Source organism: Myotis myotis, unplaced genomic scaffold (genome assembly GCF_014108235.1).
Source record: "Myotis myotis isolate mMyoMyo1 unplaced genomic scaffold, mMyoMyo1.p scaffold_m19_p_30, whole genome shotgun sequence".
NCBI lineage: Eukaryota > Metazoa > Chordata > Mammalia > Chiroptera > Vespertilionidae > Myotis > Myotis myotis.
The window spans coordinates 3,101,131-3,117,202 of NW_023416336.1; the positions used below are offsets into that span (position 1 = coordinate 3,101,131).

General features: G+C 41.7%; 1 protein-coding gene across 2 annotated transcripts in view; it reads left to right on the forward strand.

The window, feature by feature from the left end:
• NPHP1 (nephrocystin 1) overlaps positions 1-16,072 on the forward strand; it is a 101,094-nt gene that overhangs the window by 53,108 nt on the left and 31,914 nt on the right. For both annotated transcript variants that reach the window (XM_036302254.1, XM_036302255.1), the window contains 2 exons: positions 12,723-12,833; positions 15,452-15,534. In XM_036302254.1, coding sequence (XP_036158147.1) covers positions 12,723-12,833; positions 15,452-15,534 — 194 coding nt within the window. The remainder of the gene's footprint in view (positions 1-12,722; positions 12,834-15,451; positions 15,535-16,072) is intronic.

Below are 16,072 nucleotides of genomic sequence, written 5' to 3' on the forward strand. Positions count from 1 at the left end.
CCCCAAGACTGGGAGGATAGCAGCCTTATCCAATACACAGAAATAAACACAAAGAAACAGCACAAATGGGAAAACAAAGAAATAGGCCCAAATGAAAGAACAGGAGGAATCTTCAGAAAAAGAGCTAAATGAAATGGAGGAAAAGCAATTTATTGGAAACAGAGTATCAAGTAATAGTTTTTAGAATGCTCAACAGCATGAAAAAGATATAGAAATAATGAAAAACAACAAATCGGAAATGAAGACTAACATCTACATATATAAAAGCCAAAGCGACTGAATGACCGAATGACCAGTCGCTATGATGCACACTGACCACCAGGGGACAGATGCTTAACGCACAGGATTGGGCTCTCTCCTGTCTGGATCGGGCCTGCGGGGATCAGGTTCCCTCCTGTCTGGATCAGGTCTGCAGCGATCAGGCCAAAACTGGCTATCCAACATCCCCCGAGGGACCCCGGATTGCAAGAGGGTGCAGGCCAGGCCGAGGGACCCCACTGGTGCATGAATCCATGCACCGGGCCTCTAGTAGCTGAAATAAAGAATACACATTAAGAGTGGTTAGAGGAAGCAGAGGATTGAATCAGCAAATTAGAAAACAAGGTAGAAAAATAACAATCAGAGAAGTAAAAAGAAAAATAGTTAAGAAACATGGGGATGGTTTATGGGATTTTTGGGACAACATGAAACAGAACAACATCCATATTATACTGGTATGAGAGGGAGAAGAAAGTGAGCAAGGGCTAGAACCTGTTTGAAGAAATAATGACAGAAAACTTTCCTAACCTGGTAAAGGAAAGAGTCACTCAAGTTCAGGAAGTACAGAGTCCCAGTAAAGAGGAACACAAAGATCCACATCATAATTAAAATGGCAAATGTTAAAAACAGATAATCTTAAGGGCAGCAAGAGTGACAGTAAGTTACTTACAAGGGAGTTTCCATAAGGCTGTCAAATGATTTCTCAACAGAAACACTACTGGCCAGAAGGGAATGGCATGAAGTATTCAAAGTAATGTAAAGCAAGGCTCTGAAACCAAGATTACTCTCTCCAGCAAGGCCATCATTCAAAATTGAAGGTGAAGCGGATTCCCAGACAAAAAAGTCTAAAGGAGTATATTAACCCCAAACCAGCATTGCAAGAAACGTTAAAGGGGCTGCTGCAAGAAAAAGAAGAAATAGAGAGAGGAGCACTGGCATAAAGAATAAAAATGGCTTTAAATAAGTACCTATCAATATAACTATAAATGTAAATGGCTTAAATGCTCTAATAAGAAAAAAACATAGGTTAGCTGAATGGATAAGAAAACATGGCCCATATACATGCTGTCTACAAGAGACACACTTCAGAACAAAAGATTCACACAAGATGAAAGTGAAGAGATGACCCTGGCTAGTGTTTCTCAGTGGTTAGAGCATTGGCCTGTACATCAGAGGGTCGTGGGTTGCGGGTGTGCTCCCATCCCTGGTCAGGGTGCATGTAGGAGGCAGTCAGTCGATACATCTCTCTTACATCTCTCTCTCTTTCTTGCTTTCCCTCCCTCCCTCTTTTCCTCCCTCTCCCTCTCCCTCCCTCTCTCTCTCTCCCCTTACACTTTCTCTGAAAAGCAATGGGAAAAAATATCCTCAGGTGAGGTTTTAAAAAAAATGCCCTCTGATGTAAAATGAAAACATAAAGGTAACGTTTAGGAAATGTTTTTCAAAAATGAAATGTGTTAATGAGGGCTGTACTTTCTTCAGATAAAATTGAGGACTGTCAAGACTGGAACAAAAAGGACTGGCATTTAGCTCAGTGATTTCACACCACTGAGTCAGTACTGCATAGGGGGCAGTGAAGACAAAGATGTCTATGTTCTCTTTTTTTTTTAAGTTGTATTTATTGGTGCTACTTGCAAGAGGAGAGACCATCCAACATGGAGAACCAGTAAAGGGATGTTAGGAAGGGCTTATTATGGGATTAGACCTTGTGTTAGGATTTTGAGCATCTAGAGAAATTTTGAATTGGGTGCTCTCAGAAACTGGAGCAATAATTTGGTATCTTCATAAATTTAATCTGGGAAGCAGGAGAAACAAAGAGGTTAAAACTCTATTTGGGATTCGATTCCAGCGTAAGATGGTGGCTGGCAGGATGGAGGTGAGGGATAGGAAGTGAGTGAGTGAGGGGATGAATGGAGAGTGTGTGGATGTGTGTGGTGTGTGGTGTGTGAGTGAGTGAGGGACAGTTAAATCCGGCAGGAGCAGCAGCGGCTGACAGACCAGGCTCTCTGGGACACGGAGAGACTATCACCACTATGACACTCCCCGGACTGCGGGACCCGGACACGGAACCCACACCATCTTAAAGGGGAGAGCGGCCTCTACTAGCAACTCAGCAGCACCACCTCCCAGACAGGCCTTGGACACTGCCCGTGATCCGGCAGCCACTCCGGCAAAAATCCTGCAGCCACACCTGCAGACTCTGGGACTCTGCGCCAAAGGAGCAACGCACCCCGACAGCAGTAAGTGCAGTCTCCCCCTCCCCAGCGGCAGACCTCTGACATTGCCTGTGCGGGTTCGCGTGTCTCCAGCGAGCAGGTCTCTGAGGCACACCACTCCATAGACTCCTCTTAGGAGTCACTGGGAGACTAAACTGGGTGTGATTTTGTACAGACACAGGCACACTGCCACCCAGTAGAAATTCTGAATTCCCTCTGCCTGAATAACTGCCCCTACACACCCAGCTGCGCGGCTGAAGCGCCAGGGCCCCACTGTGCGTCAGAGCTCAGCGCCGGGGAACTGCGCCTGCGAACTGCACCGCCACAGTTGCTCACTCCCCCTCAGCCCATCTATCCACAGGGCACGTTGGGGAAGCCGTGGTGAGGCTCTGTTGGGTCCGATCTTGGACTAATAGGGACACACTCCCCTGGGCAGTAGAAATTCGGAATTCACCCATCCTGGATACCTGCCCAAAGTGTGCCAGGGCCCTTCAGAGTGCTTCAGTGCGCCTGTGCTAGCAAACTCACTGTGGGTGCTCCTGTGTGCTGCTATGGGGAACACAAGCCTATCCACCACAAGTGCACCAGCAAAATCTGAGTTTCCCCACCCCACAGCTGCAGAACTCTGGACACTACAGGTGCATGCTTTTCCAGCGTGTAGGTCTCCCAAGACCACCGCTACACAGGCAGCCCTGGGGCCCCGCTGTGAGCCCTGCTGGTCGTGCACTTAAACAGGGTTGCACTGCTGGGCTGTAGAAACGCTGAATTCCCTCTTCTGGGATACCTGCCCACAGACACTGCAATCCAGTGGCTTCAGGGCCAGGGCCCTTCAGAGTGTGTCAGTACACCCTGCTGGCAAACACACCACAGGGGCCTCTGTGAGCTGCTGCTGGAATCGCGTGTATCCAACCACGGAGGCAGCAGCAAAAGCTGAGTCTACCCACCTCACAACGACAGAACTCTGAACACCGCAGTCACACTTTGCTAGAACGCAGGCTTTCTGAGCCCCACCACCCCAATAGACGGTTCCTGGGTGCCACTGTGAGTTTCTGCGGGCCACACGTGATTTTAATCAAGGGCATAAGACAGCAAAAATTGGAACACCCCCTCCACGGCTGCTGACTTCTAGACACCTCAGTTGTGCCTTTCCAGCTCACAGGCCTACGTCAAGAGAACTCAAATAGCCCAAGTAGGGAGCTCCACTAGACTACCAAGCCCAGGAGACCTGAGAGGTCACACCAGTAGCACCACACCATAAAGAAACTTTGTAGCAAAGCAATCGGAATTACAATTAAAACATTACAGCAAAACATGGGAAGACAAAAAAGCAACCCACAAAGGAAAGAAAAAGAGGAGTCATCAGAAAGGGAGTTAAATGAAATTGAGGCTACTAACTTATCAGAGAAAGAATTCAGAGTAATGGTCATAAGGATGCTCAAACGGCTGGATGACAAATGCACACAACTCAATGAGAATTATAAGGAGCTGAATGAGAATGTCACCAACATGAAAAGGAACCAAGGGAAAATGAAGAACGACATAGCTGCAATAAAGAACATAATGGAAGGCTTAAACAGCAGACTAGAAGAGGCTGAGGACCGCATCAGTGAATTAGAAGACAAGGTAGGAAAAAAACACACAAACACAGGAGCAACTGGAAAAAAAAACTTAAAAAAGCAAGAGGAGAGCCTAAGGGAGCTTTGGGACAATGCAGAATGAAACAACATTCCCTTAATAGGGATACCAGAAGGAGAGGAGGAGAAACAAGGATTAGAAAACCTGTTTGAAGAAAATGACAGAAAACTTCCCTGATACCGGCAAGAAAAAAACTACACAAGTCCAAGAAGCACATAGAGTGCCAAACAAGATGAACCCCAAAAGACCAACACCAAGATACATCATAATTAAATTGGCAAACACCAACGACAAAGTAAGAATCTTAAAGGCTGCCAGAGAGAGACAGAAAGTTATCTACAAGGGATCTCCTATTAGAATATCAGCTGACTTCTCAACAGAAACATACCAGGCAAGAAGGGAATGGAATGAAATATACAAAGTGATGCAAAGCAAGGGAATTAATCCAAGAATACTATACCCAGCAAGGCTATCATTCAAAATTGAAGGTGGAAATCAGGAACTTCACAGACAAAAAAGGGCTAAGAGAGTTTATTACCACCAAACCAGCAATGCAAGAAATGCTAAAGGGACTGCTGTAAAAAGAAGAAACAGAAAGACAAGAAGAAACACAAACATTAAGAATAAAAATGACCAAAACAAATACTTTTCAATAATAACATCAAATGTAGGAGAACCTCGCTACGCTGATCAACTGAACGCTGTCTCTGTGTTATTTCTTCTTCCCTGACTCCGTCCACACCTTTGGGAACCCCTGGACCTGCTGGGGTTGGACCCCAACAAAAGACTGATGCTCTATCCACTGAGAAAAACTGGCTAGGGCTAATTCAACAAATTTTTATTAACCAAATGCAATATACAAGACACTGTTCAACTCTATTGGTTTTATGCCAGGAAGCCAAACAGGAAAAATTCATGCCTTCCTGGAACTTACATTCTATTAGGGAGAAAGAGATAATAACTAAAAACTAAATTAAATATTAGAAGTTCATATGAGCAATAATAATGCAGGCAAATATGTAGAGAATGTGGAACAGTTTACAATTTTATATTGCATGGATGGTGGAATGGACAGAGAAATTTTTATTGAGAATATTCATTGAAACAAAGAATTGATGGGGGTAAAGGATCAAACCATGTAGATATCTGAGGGAAGACTGTTAAAAAAAATAATAACATTAAATGTAAATGGATTAAATGCTCCAATCAAAAGACACAGGGTTGCTGAATGGATAAGAAAACATGATCCATATATTTGCTGTCTGCAAGAGACCCACCTCAGAACAAAGGATTCACACAGACTGAGAGTGAAGGGATGGAAAAAAATTTTTGAGGCAAATGGAAATGAGAAAAAAGCTGGGGTTGTGATACTTATATCTGACGAAATAGACCTCAAAGTAAAGGCCATAACAAGAGATAAGGAAGGCCACTACATAATACTAAAGGGAGCAATTCAACAGGAAGATATAACTCTGGTAAACATACATGCACCCAATACAAGAGCACCCAAATACATAAAACAGCTTCTGGGAGATATCAAGGGAGAGATTGATAGTAATACAGTCATAGTAGGAGACTTTAATACCCCACTGACACCACTGGATAAATCCTCTAAACAAAAAATCACCAAAGAAGCAGCAATCCTAAATGACTCACTAGATCAGATGGACTTAATTGACATCTTCAGAATATTTCACCCCAAAGATACAGAATATACATTCTTCTCCAGTGCACATGGGACATTTTCAAAGATAGACTATATATTAGGACACAGGCAAAGTCTCTTCAAATTCAAGAGAATAGAAATCGTAACAAGCATCTTCTCAGATCAAAATGGCATAAAATTAGAAATCAACTACAATAAAAGCATTGAAAAGAAATCAAACACTTGGAGGCTAAATAGCATGCTATTAAGCAATGACTGGGTTACCAGAGAGATCAAAGAAGAAATAAAAAGCATCCTGGAAAAAATTGACAATGAAAACACAATAATCCAAAATCTATGGGACACAATGAAAGCAGTCCTAAGAGGGAAGTTCATAGCTCTACAGGCCTACCTCAAAAAACAAGAAAAACTGGCAAAAAATGATCTAACCCTACAACTCAAAGAGTTAGAAACAGAACAACAAGAAAAGCCCACAGTATCCAGAAGGAAGGAAATAATAAAGATCAGAGCAGAAATAAACAACATAGAGACCAAAAAAACAATACAAAAGATTAATGAAACCAAGAGCTGGTTCTTTGAAAGGATTAACAAGATTGATGAGCCTCTAGCCAGGCTCACCAAGAAACAAAAAGAGAGAGGACCCGAATAAACAAAATCACAAATGAAAGAGGTGAAGTAACAACTGACCCTACTGATATACAAAGGATTGTCAAAAAATACTACGAACAACTCTATTCCAACAAACTGGACAACCTCAATGAAATGGACACATTCCTAGAAAAATACAAGCTTCCAAAACTCAACTAGGAAGAATAAAAAAACCTGAATAGGCCAGTAACTACTGATGAAATTGAAACAGTAATCAAAAAGCTTCCAGCAAACAAAAGCCCTGGACCAGATGGCTTCACAGGGGAGTTTTACCCAACATTCAAAGAAGAACTAAAGCCAACCCTTCTCAGACTATTCCAAAAAATTCAAGAGGGAGGCACACTTCCAAGCTCTTTCTATGAAGCTAAGCCAGCATTACCCTAATCCCAAAACCAGATAAAGACACCACAAAGAAAGAGAATTACAGGCCAATATCCCTGATGAACATAGATGCTAAAATCCTCAACAAAATTCTAGCAAACTGGATTCAGCATTACATTAGAAAGATCATACACCATGACCAGGTGGGATTTATTCCAGGAATGCAAGGCTGGTACAATATCCGCAAATCAATAAACGTGATAACATCACATAAACAAGTTGAGAGACAAAAATCACATAATCATATTGATTGATGCAGAAAAGGCATTTGACAAAGTCCAACACCCTTTTCTGATAAAAACGCTCAGCAAAGTGGGAATAGAGGGATCATACCTCAACATAATAAAAGCCTTATATGAAAAACCTACAGCCAACATCATACTCAATGGGCAAAAACTAAAACCATTTCCCTTAAGAACAGGAATAAGACAGGGATGCCCACTTTCACCACTCCTGTTCAACATAGTACTGGAAGTGCTAGCCAAAGCGATATGAAGAAGAAATAAAAGGCATCAAGATTGGAAAAGAAGAAGTAAAATTGGCATTATTTGCAGATGACATGATACTGTACTTAGAAAACCCTAAAGACTCCATCAAAATATTATTAGACATAATAAATGAATTTGTCAGTGTAGCAGGATACAAAATTAACGCCAAGAAATATATGGCATTTTTATATGCTAACAGTGAACTTACAGAAAGAGAAATTAAAAAAACTATTCCATTTACCATTGCACCAAAAAATTAAAATATTTAGGGTTAAACTTAACCAAGGAGGTAAAAGACCTCTACCCAGAAAACTACAGGACATTGAAAAAAGAGATAGAGGAAGACATAAACAGATGGAAGAACATACCATGTTCATGGATTGGTAGAATCAACATCATTAAAATGTCCATACTACCCAAAGCAATCTATAGATTCAATGCACTCCTCATTAAAATACCAACAGCATATTTCACAGACCTAGAACGAACTCTCCAAAAATTCATCTGGTATATAAAAAAAAAAACCCGAATAGGTGCTGCGATCCTGAGAAAGAAGAACAAAGTAGGAGGGATCTCAATACCAGATATCAAGCTGTATTACAAAGCCACTGTTCTCAAAACTGCCTGGTACTTGCACAAGAACAGACATATAGACCAATGGAACAGAATAGAGAACCCGGAAATCGACCCAAACCACTATGCTCAATTAATATTTGACAAAGGAGGCAAGAACATACAATGGAGTCAAGACAGTCTCTTCAATAAATGGTGCTGGGAAATGTGGTCAGACACATGCAAAAAAATGAAAGTAGACCACCAACTTACACCATACACAAAAATAAACTCAAAATGGATAAAGGACTTAAACGTAAGACAGGAAACCATAAGATTATTAGAGGAATCCACAGGTAGCAAAATCTCAGATATATGCCGAAGGAATTTCTTCACTGACACAGCTCCTAGGGCATTGGAAACTAAAGGGAAAATAAACAAATGGGACTATATCAAAATAAAAAGCTTCTGCACAGCAAAAGAAACCATCAACAAGACAACAAGAAAACCCACTGCATGGGAGAACATATTTGCCAATGATATATCCGATAAAGGTTTAATCTCCAACATTTATAGGGAACTCATACAACTTAACAAAAGGAAGATAAACAACCCAATCAAAAAATGGGCAACGGACCTAAATAGACACTTTTTGAAAGAGGACATACATAAGGCTGAGAAACATATGAGAACATGCTCAAAGTCACTAATCATCCGAGAGATGCAAATCAAAACGACAATGAGGTACCATCTCACACCTGTCAGATTGGCTATCGTCAACAAATGAACAAATGACAAATGCTGGCGAGGATGCGGAGAAAGAGGAAGCCTCATTCACTGCTGGTGGGAATGCAAACTGGTGCAGCCACTGTGGAGAACAGTATGGAGTTTCTTCAAAAAACTAAAAATGGAACTTCCATTTGACCCAGTGATCTCACTTCTAGGAATATATCCCAAGAAACCAGAAACACCAATCAGAAAGGATATATGCATCCTTATGTTCATAGCAGCACAATTTACAATAGCTAAGATTTGGAATCAGCCTAAATGCCCATCAGCAGATGAATGGATTAAAAAAGTGTGGTACATCTACACAATGGAATACTATGCTGCTGTAAAAAGGAAGGAACTCCTACCATTTGCAACAGCATGGATGGAGCTGGAGAGCATTATGCTAAGTGAAATAAGTCAGTCAGAGAAAGATAAATATCACATGCTCTCACTCATTTGTGGATTATAATGAACAACGTAAACCGATGAACAAAAACAGATGTAGAGACAGAGAAGCATTGATCAGATGCTCAAAACTCGGAGGGAAAGCAGGGGAGGGGAGGGGTGAGGGGGAAAGATCAACCAAAGGACTTGTATGCATACATATAAGCATAAGTGATAGATGTGGACAACAGGGGGTGAAGGTGAGGGCAGGATTGGGGGGATGAGGCGACATTGGGGGGATAAGGACACATTTGTAATATCTTATTCAATAAAGGAAAAAAAAATTAAATAAAACTATTTGGTAGGGAACGCAGTCACTGACGTTAGCTGGGAGAGTGCCATGTTTGATCATTTTTTTAATGTTTTTTTTTTAGTCTGTGTTGAGACATGATTATAAAGTGGTCCTGTCTCTGTCTTGCTCCATCCTAGTCACAGAGAAGTCTGTTCTAAAGCTGGTGTTCTGTGGAATGGCTTACATTCAGTAGGAGAAGCCATGGCCTAGCTGTGGGGCCAACCCAGCTCCCGGCTGACAGCTGTCAGGGCTCCTTTCTTCGTTCTCTCTCTTTAAATATATGTACATGAATATGTAACCATATTTAGGATCATGTAGTTTATTTCACTTAATTTTTTTCTTCCCTCACGTTTTCATTGCTTTAGTATTTACTTCCCTGCCACACTAGTTCCCGTGTGTCCCTGCACCCTAAGAACCTTCATTAACTTCCTCTTATGGCATCAAAAGACCTTAAAGCAGGACAGAGGTTCAGTGAGAGGGCACCAGGTGCCTGGCAGAGGTGCCTGCACGCTGTGTGCTGTGTGTGCACACGTGTCTGGAGTACAACTCCTGAAAGTCCCTGCGATCTCCTAAGCTCCCTCCTGCTGGTATTTTGGCACAACACTTCATAGTCCTGTTATGGCGTGTCTGTGTATGTGAAGTGTTTGGAGTAGAGTTTTCTAATGTTTTCTCAGACATAGAGGTGAACTGTTTGGAAGGATAAGTATGTTGAATGAAATTAAGCATCTGTGAGGTACAAGGCACTCTTCCTAGGTATTGAGGGAACTTACATGGTGTTAGAGAAGAAACCTATGCACACATAATTAAACACCTGTGTTTATGCAGCTCTAACCATGCGCATTATCTCATGGAATCCTTAGAGCACCCTATGGGGTGGGTACTGTTAGAACTGTCTCAATGGCAGAATGTAGCAGTTATGGGCCTCCTGTGCTGTGGAAGCACAGAGGAGGGAGAACTAGACCTTGAAGGATGGTGGGGTTCTATTGGCAGGAAAGAGGTATGTGGTTGTCCCAGGAGAGGGAGGAGAATGAGCAAAGGGAAATTCACAGGGCTCACATACCAATGTGAGTATGAAGTCTTTAATTATTTATTTTTTTAATTAAATCTTTATTGTTCAGATTATTACATTTGTTCCTCTTTTTTTCCCCCCCATAACTCCCCTCCTCACAGTTCCCGCCCCACCCTCCGCCCTCACTCCCCACCCACTGTCCTCTTCCATAGGTGCATGATTTTTGTCCAGTCTCTTTCCACATCTCCCACACCCCTTTCCCCCCCAAGAATAGTCAGTCCATTCCCTTTCTATGTCCCTGATTCTATTATGACCACCAGATTATTTATTCACTTGATTCTTAGATTCACTTGTTGATAGATGCATATTTGTTGTTCATAATTTGTATCATTACCTTTTTCTTCTTCTTCCTCTTCTTAAAGGATACCTTTCAGCATTTCATATAATACTGGTTTGGTGGTGATGAACTCCTTTAGCTTTTCCTTATCTGTGAAGCTCTTTATCTGACCTCCCGTTCTGAATGATAGCTTTGCTGGATAAAGTAATCTTAGTTGTAGGTTCTTGGTATTCATCACTTTGAATATTTCTTGCCATTCCCTTCTGGCCTGCAAAGTTTCTGTTGAGAAATCAGCTGACAGTCATATGGGTATTCCCTTGTAGGTAACTGGGTTTCTTTCTCTTGCTGCTTTTAAGATTCTCTCTTTGTCTTTTGCTCTTGGTATTTTAATTGTGATGTGTCTTGGTGTGGTCCTCTTTGGATTCCTTTTGTTTGGGGTTCTCTGCGCTTCCTGGACCTGTAAGTCCATTTCTTTCACCAGGTGGGGGAAGTTTTCTGTCATTATTTCTTCAAATAGGTTTTCAATATCTTGCTCTCTCTCATCTTCTGGCACCCCTATAATTCTGATGTTGTACGCTTGAAGCTGTCCCAGAGGCTCCTTACACTATCTTCGTATTTTCGGATTCTTTTTTCATTTCGCTTTTCCAGTTGGGTGTTTTTTGCTTCTTTGTGTTTCATATCTTTGACTTGATTCTTGCGCTCCTCTGGTCTGCTGTTGGGTGTCTGTATAATATTCTTTATTTCAGTCAGTGTATGCTTAATTTCTAGTTGGTTCTTTATCACAACATCGAGGGTCTCATTAGATTTCTTGAGGATCTCACTACATTTATCGGCGCTCTCACCAGTCTTTTCGAGGGCCTTACTAAGTTTATCGGCAACTTCTAGACAGTTCTTGAGAGACCTTAAAAGTGTGGTTTTGAGCTCTATATCTTCCATTTCTGATAGTTGCGCCCTGTTTCTTTGTCTCCGCATTTTTATATCTTTTCTTGGTGCACCCCCTTGTGGTCTTTGTGCGCAATCTTGTAGTTAAGCCTTGATTGTTGTCGGTAATACCAGGGGTGATTTGACCTCCAGGCTAACTGGCTATGAGAGTCAGCTGTGTCCGCAGTGGGAGAGCTTCTGTGCTGGATCTCTAGGGCGGTGCTAATCTAGCCTTTGCCTGAGGCTATCCGGCAAATGGCTCTGCGCAGGGCTTGGGCGGGGCGGGGTCCCCGGGGATCTACAGGGCAGGCCGGAGCGAGCAGTTATATCCGTCCCTAGGGGCTCTGCCTCTCAGAGTCCCAGCAACTGCTGCAAACCTCGGAGAGAAAGCTGCCTTCGAGTTCCGACCGAAGCCAGACAGTCCCGCTTCTCCCGTTTGAGTCTGGGTCCCCAGAGACTCGCCCGGATCTGGAGCTCAGAGTCTGAAACTCCCTCCCGATTGAAAACAACAACCGCGCCCTCCGCCACCAGCCCGCTCCGCGTGCGCACTCCACACCTTAGTATTTCACTTCAGCACTGTGCCTCCTCTGAGTCTGGGTATGGTATTCTCTTTCCTCCTAGTTGTAGAATTTCCACTCAGCCAGCCTTCCTGTGGTTCTGGATGATGTCCGTTCTGTCCTTTAGTTATATCTCTGAAGTGGTTGTTCGAGGCAGCAATCTCCAGCGTTAACCTATGCCGCCATCTTGGTTTCTTCGAGTATGAAGTCTTTAATTTTAGCTCTGTTCACAAGGAACTGTGGCCAGTATAAAGATCTTATATGTGCAAATAACATCCACCACACCTCTGGGCGCGTAGGTGTAGTACTTGTTTTACTTAGCCTCTCTAAGGAAAGGGTAAGTGAACGTAAAGTTATTTCCCTTTAACACAAAGTTAAAGTTTTGCATTTCAAATCATTGGTTCAGATGAGTCCAGTCCATCTGCTTTTTGTTTCCTGTAAGAGACCTTTACTGTGCTACAAAGTAATGAAGCATTTACAGGTGAATGGAGCTGAACACTCCCCCCAGTTTGAATTTCTATTGGTGACTTTAGTTTTCTTATTGTTTCAGGTTACTGGGACCTTGCCGTGCTTGCTTGATGGTGATTGTTTTATCAGGTCCAATTCTGCATCTCCCGATCTTGGAATATTATTTGAACTTGGAATTTCTTATATTCGTAATGTATGTCAGTTAACAAATAAGGCTTTCTCATGTATCACTTGAAAGGGAAGATTTTTAAAAGCTTGTATTTACAAGTAAAATAATTGAGAGATTTGTTATAGAATTTTAATCCTCGAGGAATGGGAATGGCAGTGATTTTAATTTTATATATAGAGCTGCTTATTCAGTAGCACTTAAAATTAAAGTGTAAAAGATGCTCAACATCACAAATCACTGGGGAAATGCAAATCAGAACCATAGTGAGATATCATCTCCCACTGTCAGAATGGTATTATCAAAAAGATAATTGATAATGGTACTATCAAAAAATGTTTGTGAGGATGTGGAGAAAAGGGAACTCTCATGCACTGTTGGTGGTAATGTAAATTAGTGTAGCCACTATGTAAAACATTATGAAGGGTCCTCAAAAAATTAAAAATAGAATTACCATATAACCCAGCAGTTTCACTTCTGGGTATTTAATCTAAAGAAATCCAAAACACTATTTCGAAAAGATGTATGTATCCCTGTATTTATTCCAACATTATTTACAATAGCCAAGATATGGAAGCAACCTAAGTGCTCATAAGTAGACTGTTGGATAAAGAAGATTTGATACATATATACAACAGAATATTACTCAGCCATAAAAAAGAATGAAACCTTGACATTTGCAACAACATAGATGATCCTTGAGGGCATTATGCTAAGTGAAATAAGCCAGAGAAAGGCAGATACCATATGATTTCGCTTATACATGGAATCTAAAAATACACAAACAGGCTCATAGATACAGAGAACAGATTGGTGGTTGCCAGGGGTGGCGGGTGGGAAGATGAAAAGAAAAAAAAAAATGTGGTGTATTCTGTGCAACACCAGAAAACCTTACTACTGTGTAGTGATTTGTGACCGAAAGAAAAAAAACCCCTCTTTCAAAGAAGCAAAACAACCTCAAATAGGATATATGCTGCATATATGTTGAAACTAAACAGTGGCAACAGTCATATCTCAAGTTCTAAGGGTTATCTGGCAGATAATATAAATGAAGAATGCCACAATTCCACAGCTATTACTATAGTCCTAAATATTACTATGAGGTTAGAAGGTGAAAAACAGCAACAACAAAGCAATCTATTCCCATAAAATAATTTCCTGAGGCTCTGCTCAAAATTTTCATCTGTATCTCAATAGCTAGGAGGGACATATGGCCACGCCTCGCTGAAAAGAAAGTATATTTTAGCTGGGCATATTGCCCTTCCCTCCTTGAAAAAAAAAGTGAGGTTATCATAGTAGCGAAGAAAAGGGAAAAATATTGGGCAGGAAAAAAAATTAAAAATAAACAAATAGATAAGAGTGTATTTGTTTACAGTTATAGCTTGAGTGAAGTCCAGTGCTTTTGAAGAATGACGATGTGGGAAGGATGGGACTTTGCAGAAAGTGGTAGATGTTGGTGGCGTTCCAGCACAGCAGTTTCTCCCTGTCCTAGAGGCAGAGGGCACTTAGCCTTGTGAATGTGGGTTCAAATTAAGGGACCTTTTTAAAGGGAATACCGGGAACTTGGATTAGTTTAACATCATTTAAACTATTGAACCAGTGGGTGTGGGTTTGTGATAGTAGTTTTATGTCTCTATAGTCTAATAGCTTGAAAGGTGTAGTATATATACTGGGCATCATGATAACCCAGTGAGCCCACTGTTCTTACATCGGTGGTCTTACACCGTCCTTTAATTTCTTAAGGCAAATCCATCCATCTGTGTAGTGTTGATAGGACTGGAGTGGAGCAGGTCCGCGAGTGGGCCCCAGTGTCCCCCAGTGGCCTCTGACAGTTAACAGTTGGGCAAAGTTCTGAGCAGGAAAGACCCTTGAACGATTTAACTTGTTCATTTATCTGCAAGGGAGACAAGGCTTCCTGACCTCAGGTGCTGTCAATGTGATTTGAGCTCATCCCATCACCTGTCACTCAGGGGACTCGAGGACCAGCTGCCACCTCATCAGTCAGGTGGGGAGAGAGAGAGAGAGAGAAAGAGAGAGAGAGAGAGAGAGAGAGAGAGAGAGAGAGAGAGAGAGAGAGAACGAGAGAGAGAAAGAAACATTGATTTCTTCTACTTATTTATTCGTTCATTGGTTGATTCTTGTATGTGCCCTGACTGGGGATCAAACCTACAATATTGGTGTATTGGGACAATGCTCAAACCAATGGAGCTACTTGGCCAGGGCCTCTCAGGTGTAGAGATTTTCAGAGGGGTTTGCATATCGCCATGAGCTCTGCAAGTACAAAGGGACTCTTCTGTGCTTCACTTTATTTTCTTGTGAAGAGTTTTTACTCTAAAGTGAATACTAATTTTGTACCTTTAAAAGGACCTGGTATGTGCTTCAGCCCTAGCTCGTTTGGTTCAGTGGATAGAGCATTGGTCTGCGGACTGGAGGGTCCAGGGTTTGATTCCTGTGAAGGGCACATGCCTGGGTTTCGGGCTCAAGGCAGCCAGTCAATGATTCTGTCTTATCATTGATGTTTCTATCTCTCATTCTCACTCTCTCTTCCTCTCTGAAATCAATAAAAATATATTTTAAAAAATAATAAATAAATAAATAAATTTGACTGTTTCAGACATTGTTTCATCTATGTTTTTATTTCCTAGTCAACTGGTGAAAGAGGAGAACTAAGCTGTGGCTGGGTGTTTCTTAAACTTTTTGATGCCAATGGAATTCCTATTCCAGCAAAGTAAGTTCCTTCTAAACAGGTAACTTTGTAGATCAGTTTTTAGAATCTAGATACCTCAGATTTGCCAAATGTATGCTCTGTTAGCATTTCAATAGCTTATGGGGAGAAGGCTTTGAATCTTGCTTTTATGTTCCTTCAGGTAGGGTGTGAAAACAGCATGTAAGTCTCATGCTAGGGAGGGGAAGTGACATATAGAAAAGGGATTTTAAAAGATATTTGTACAAACTGTCTGCCGAGAATGTTCTTCAGTAATTTTGTGTGGGATTAGTACTTTTCACAGTGCTGAAACAGCTCAGTTCCCTCCAAAACAAGGGAGAGCTAAGTCCAGGGTCCCCAGGGCCTCTGTGATTCTGCATTTCTTCTGTAGGTGGGACATTGAACTTGTTATGGCAGCCACAGTAAGCAAATTTAATACTTAAGACCAAAAGGTGGGTTTCTGGTCAAGATGGTGGTGTAGGTAAACATGGCACACTCCTCTTCCCACAACCACATCAAAATTATAACTAAACTACAGAACAACCATCATTCAGAACCACTT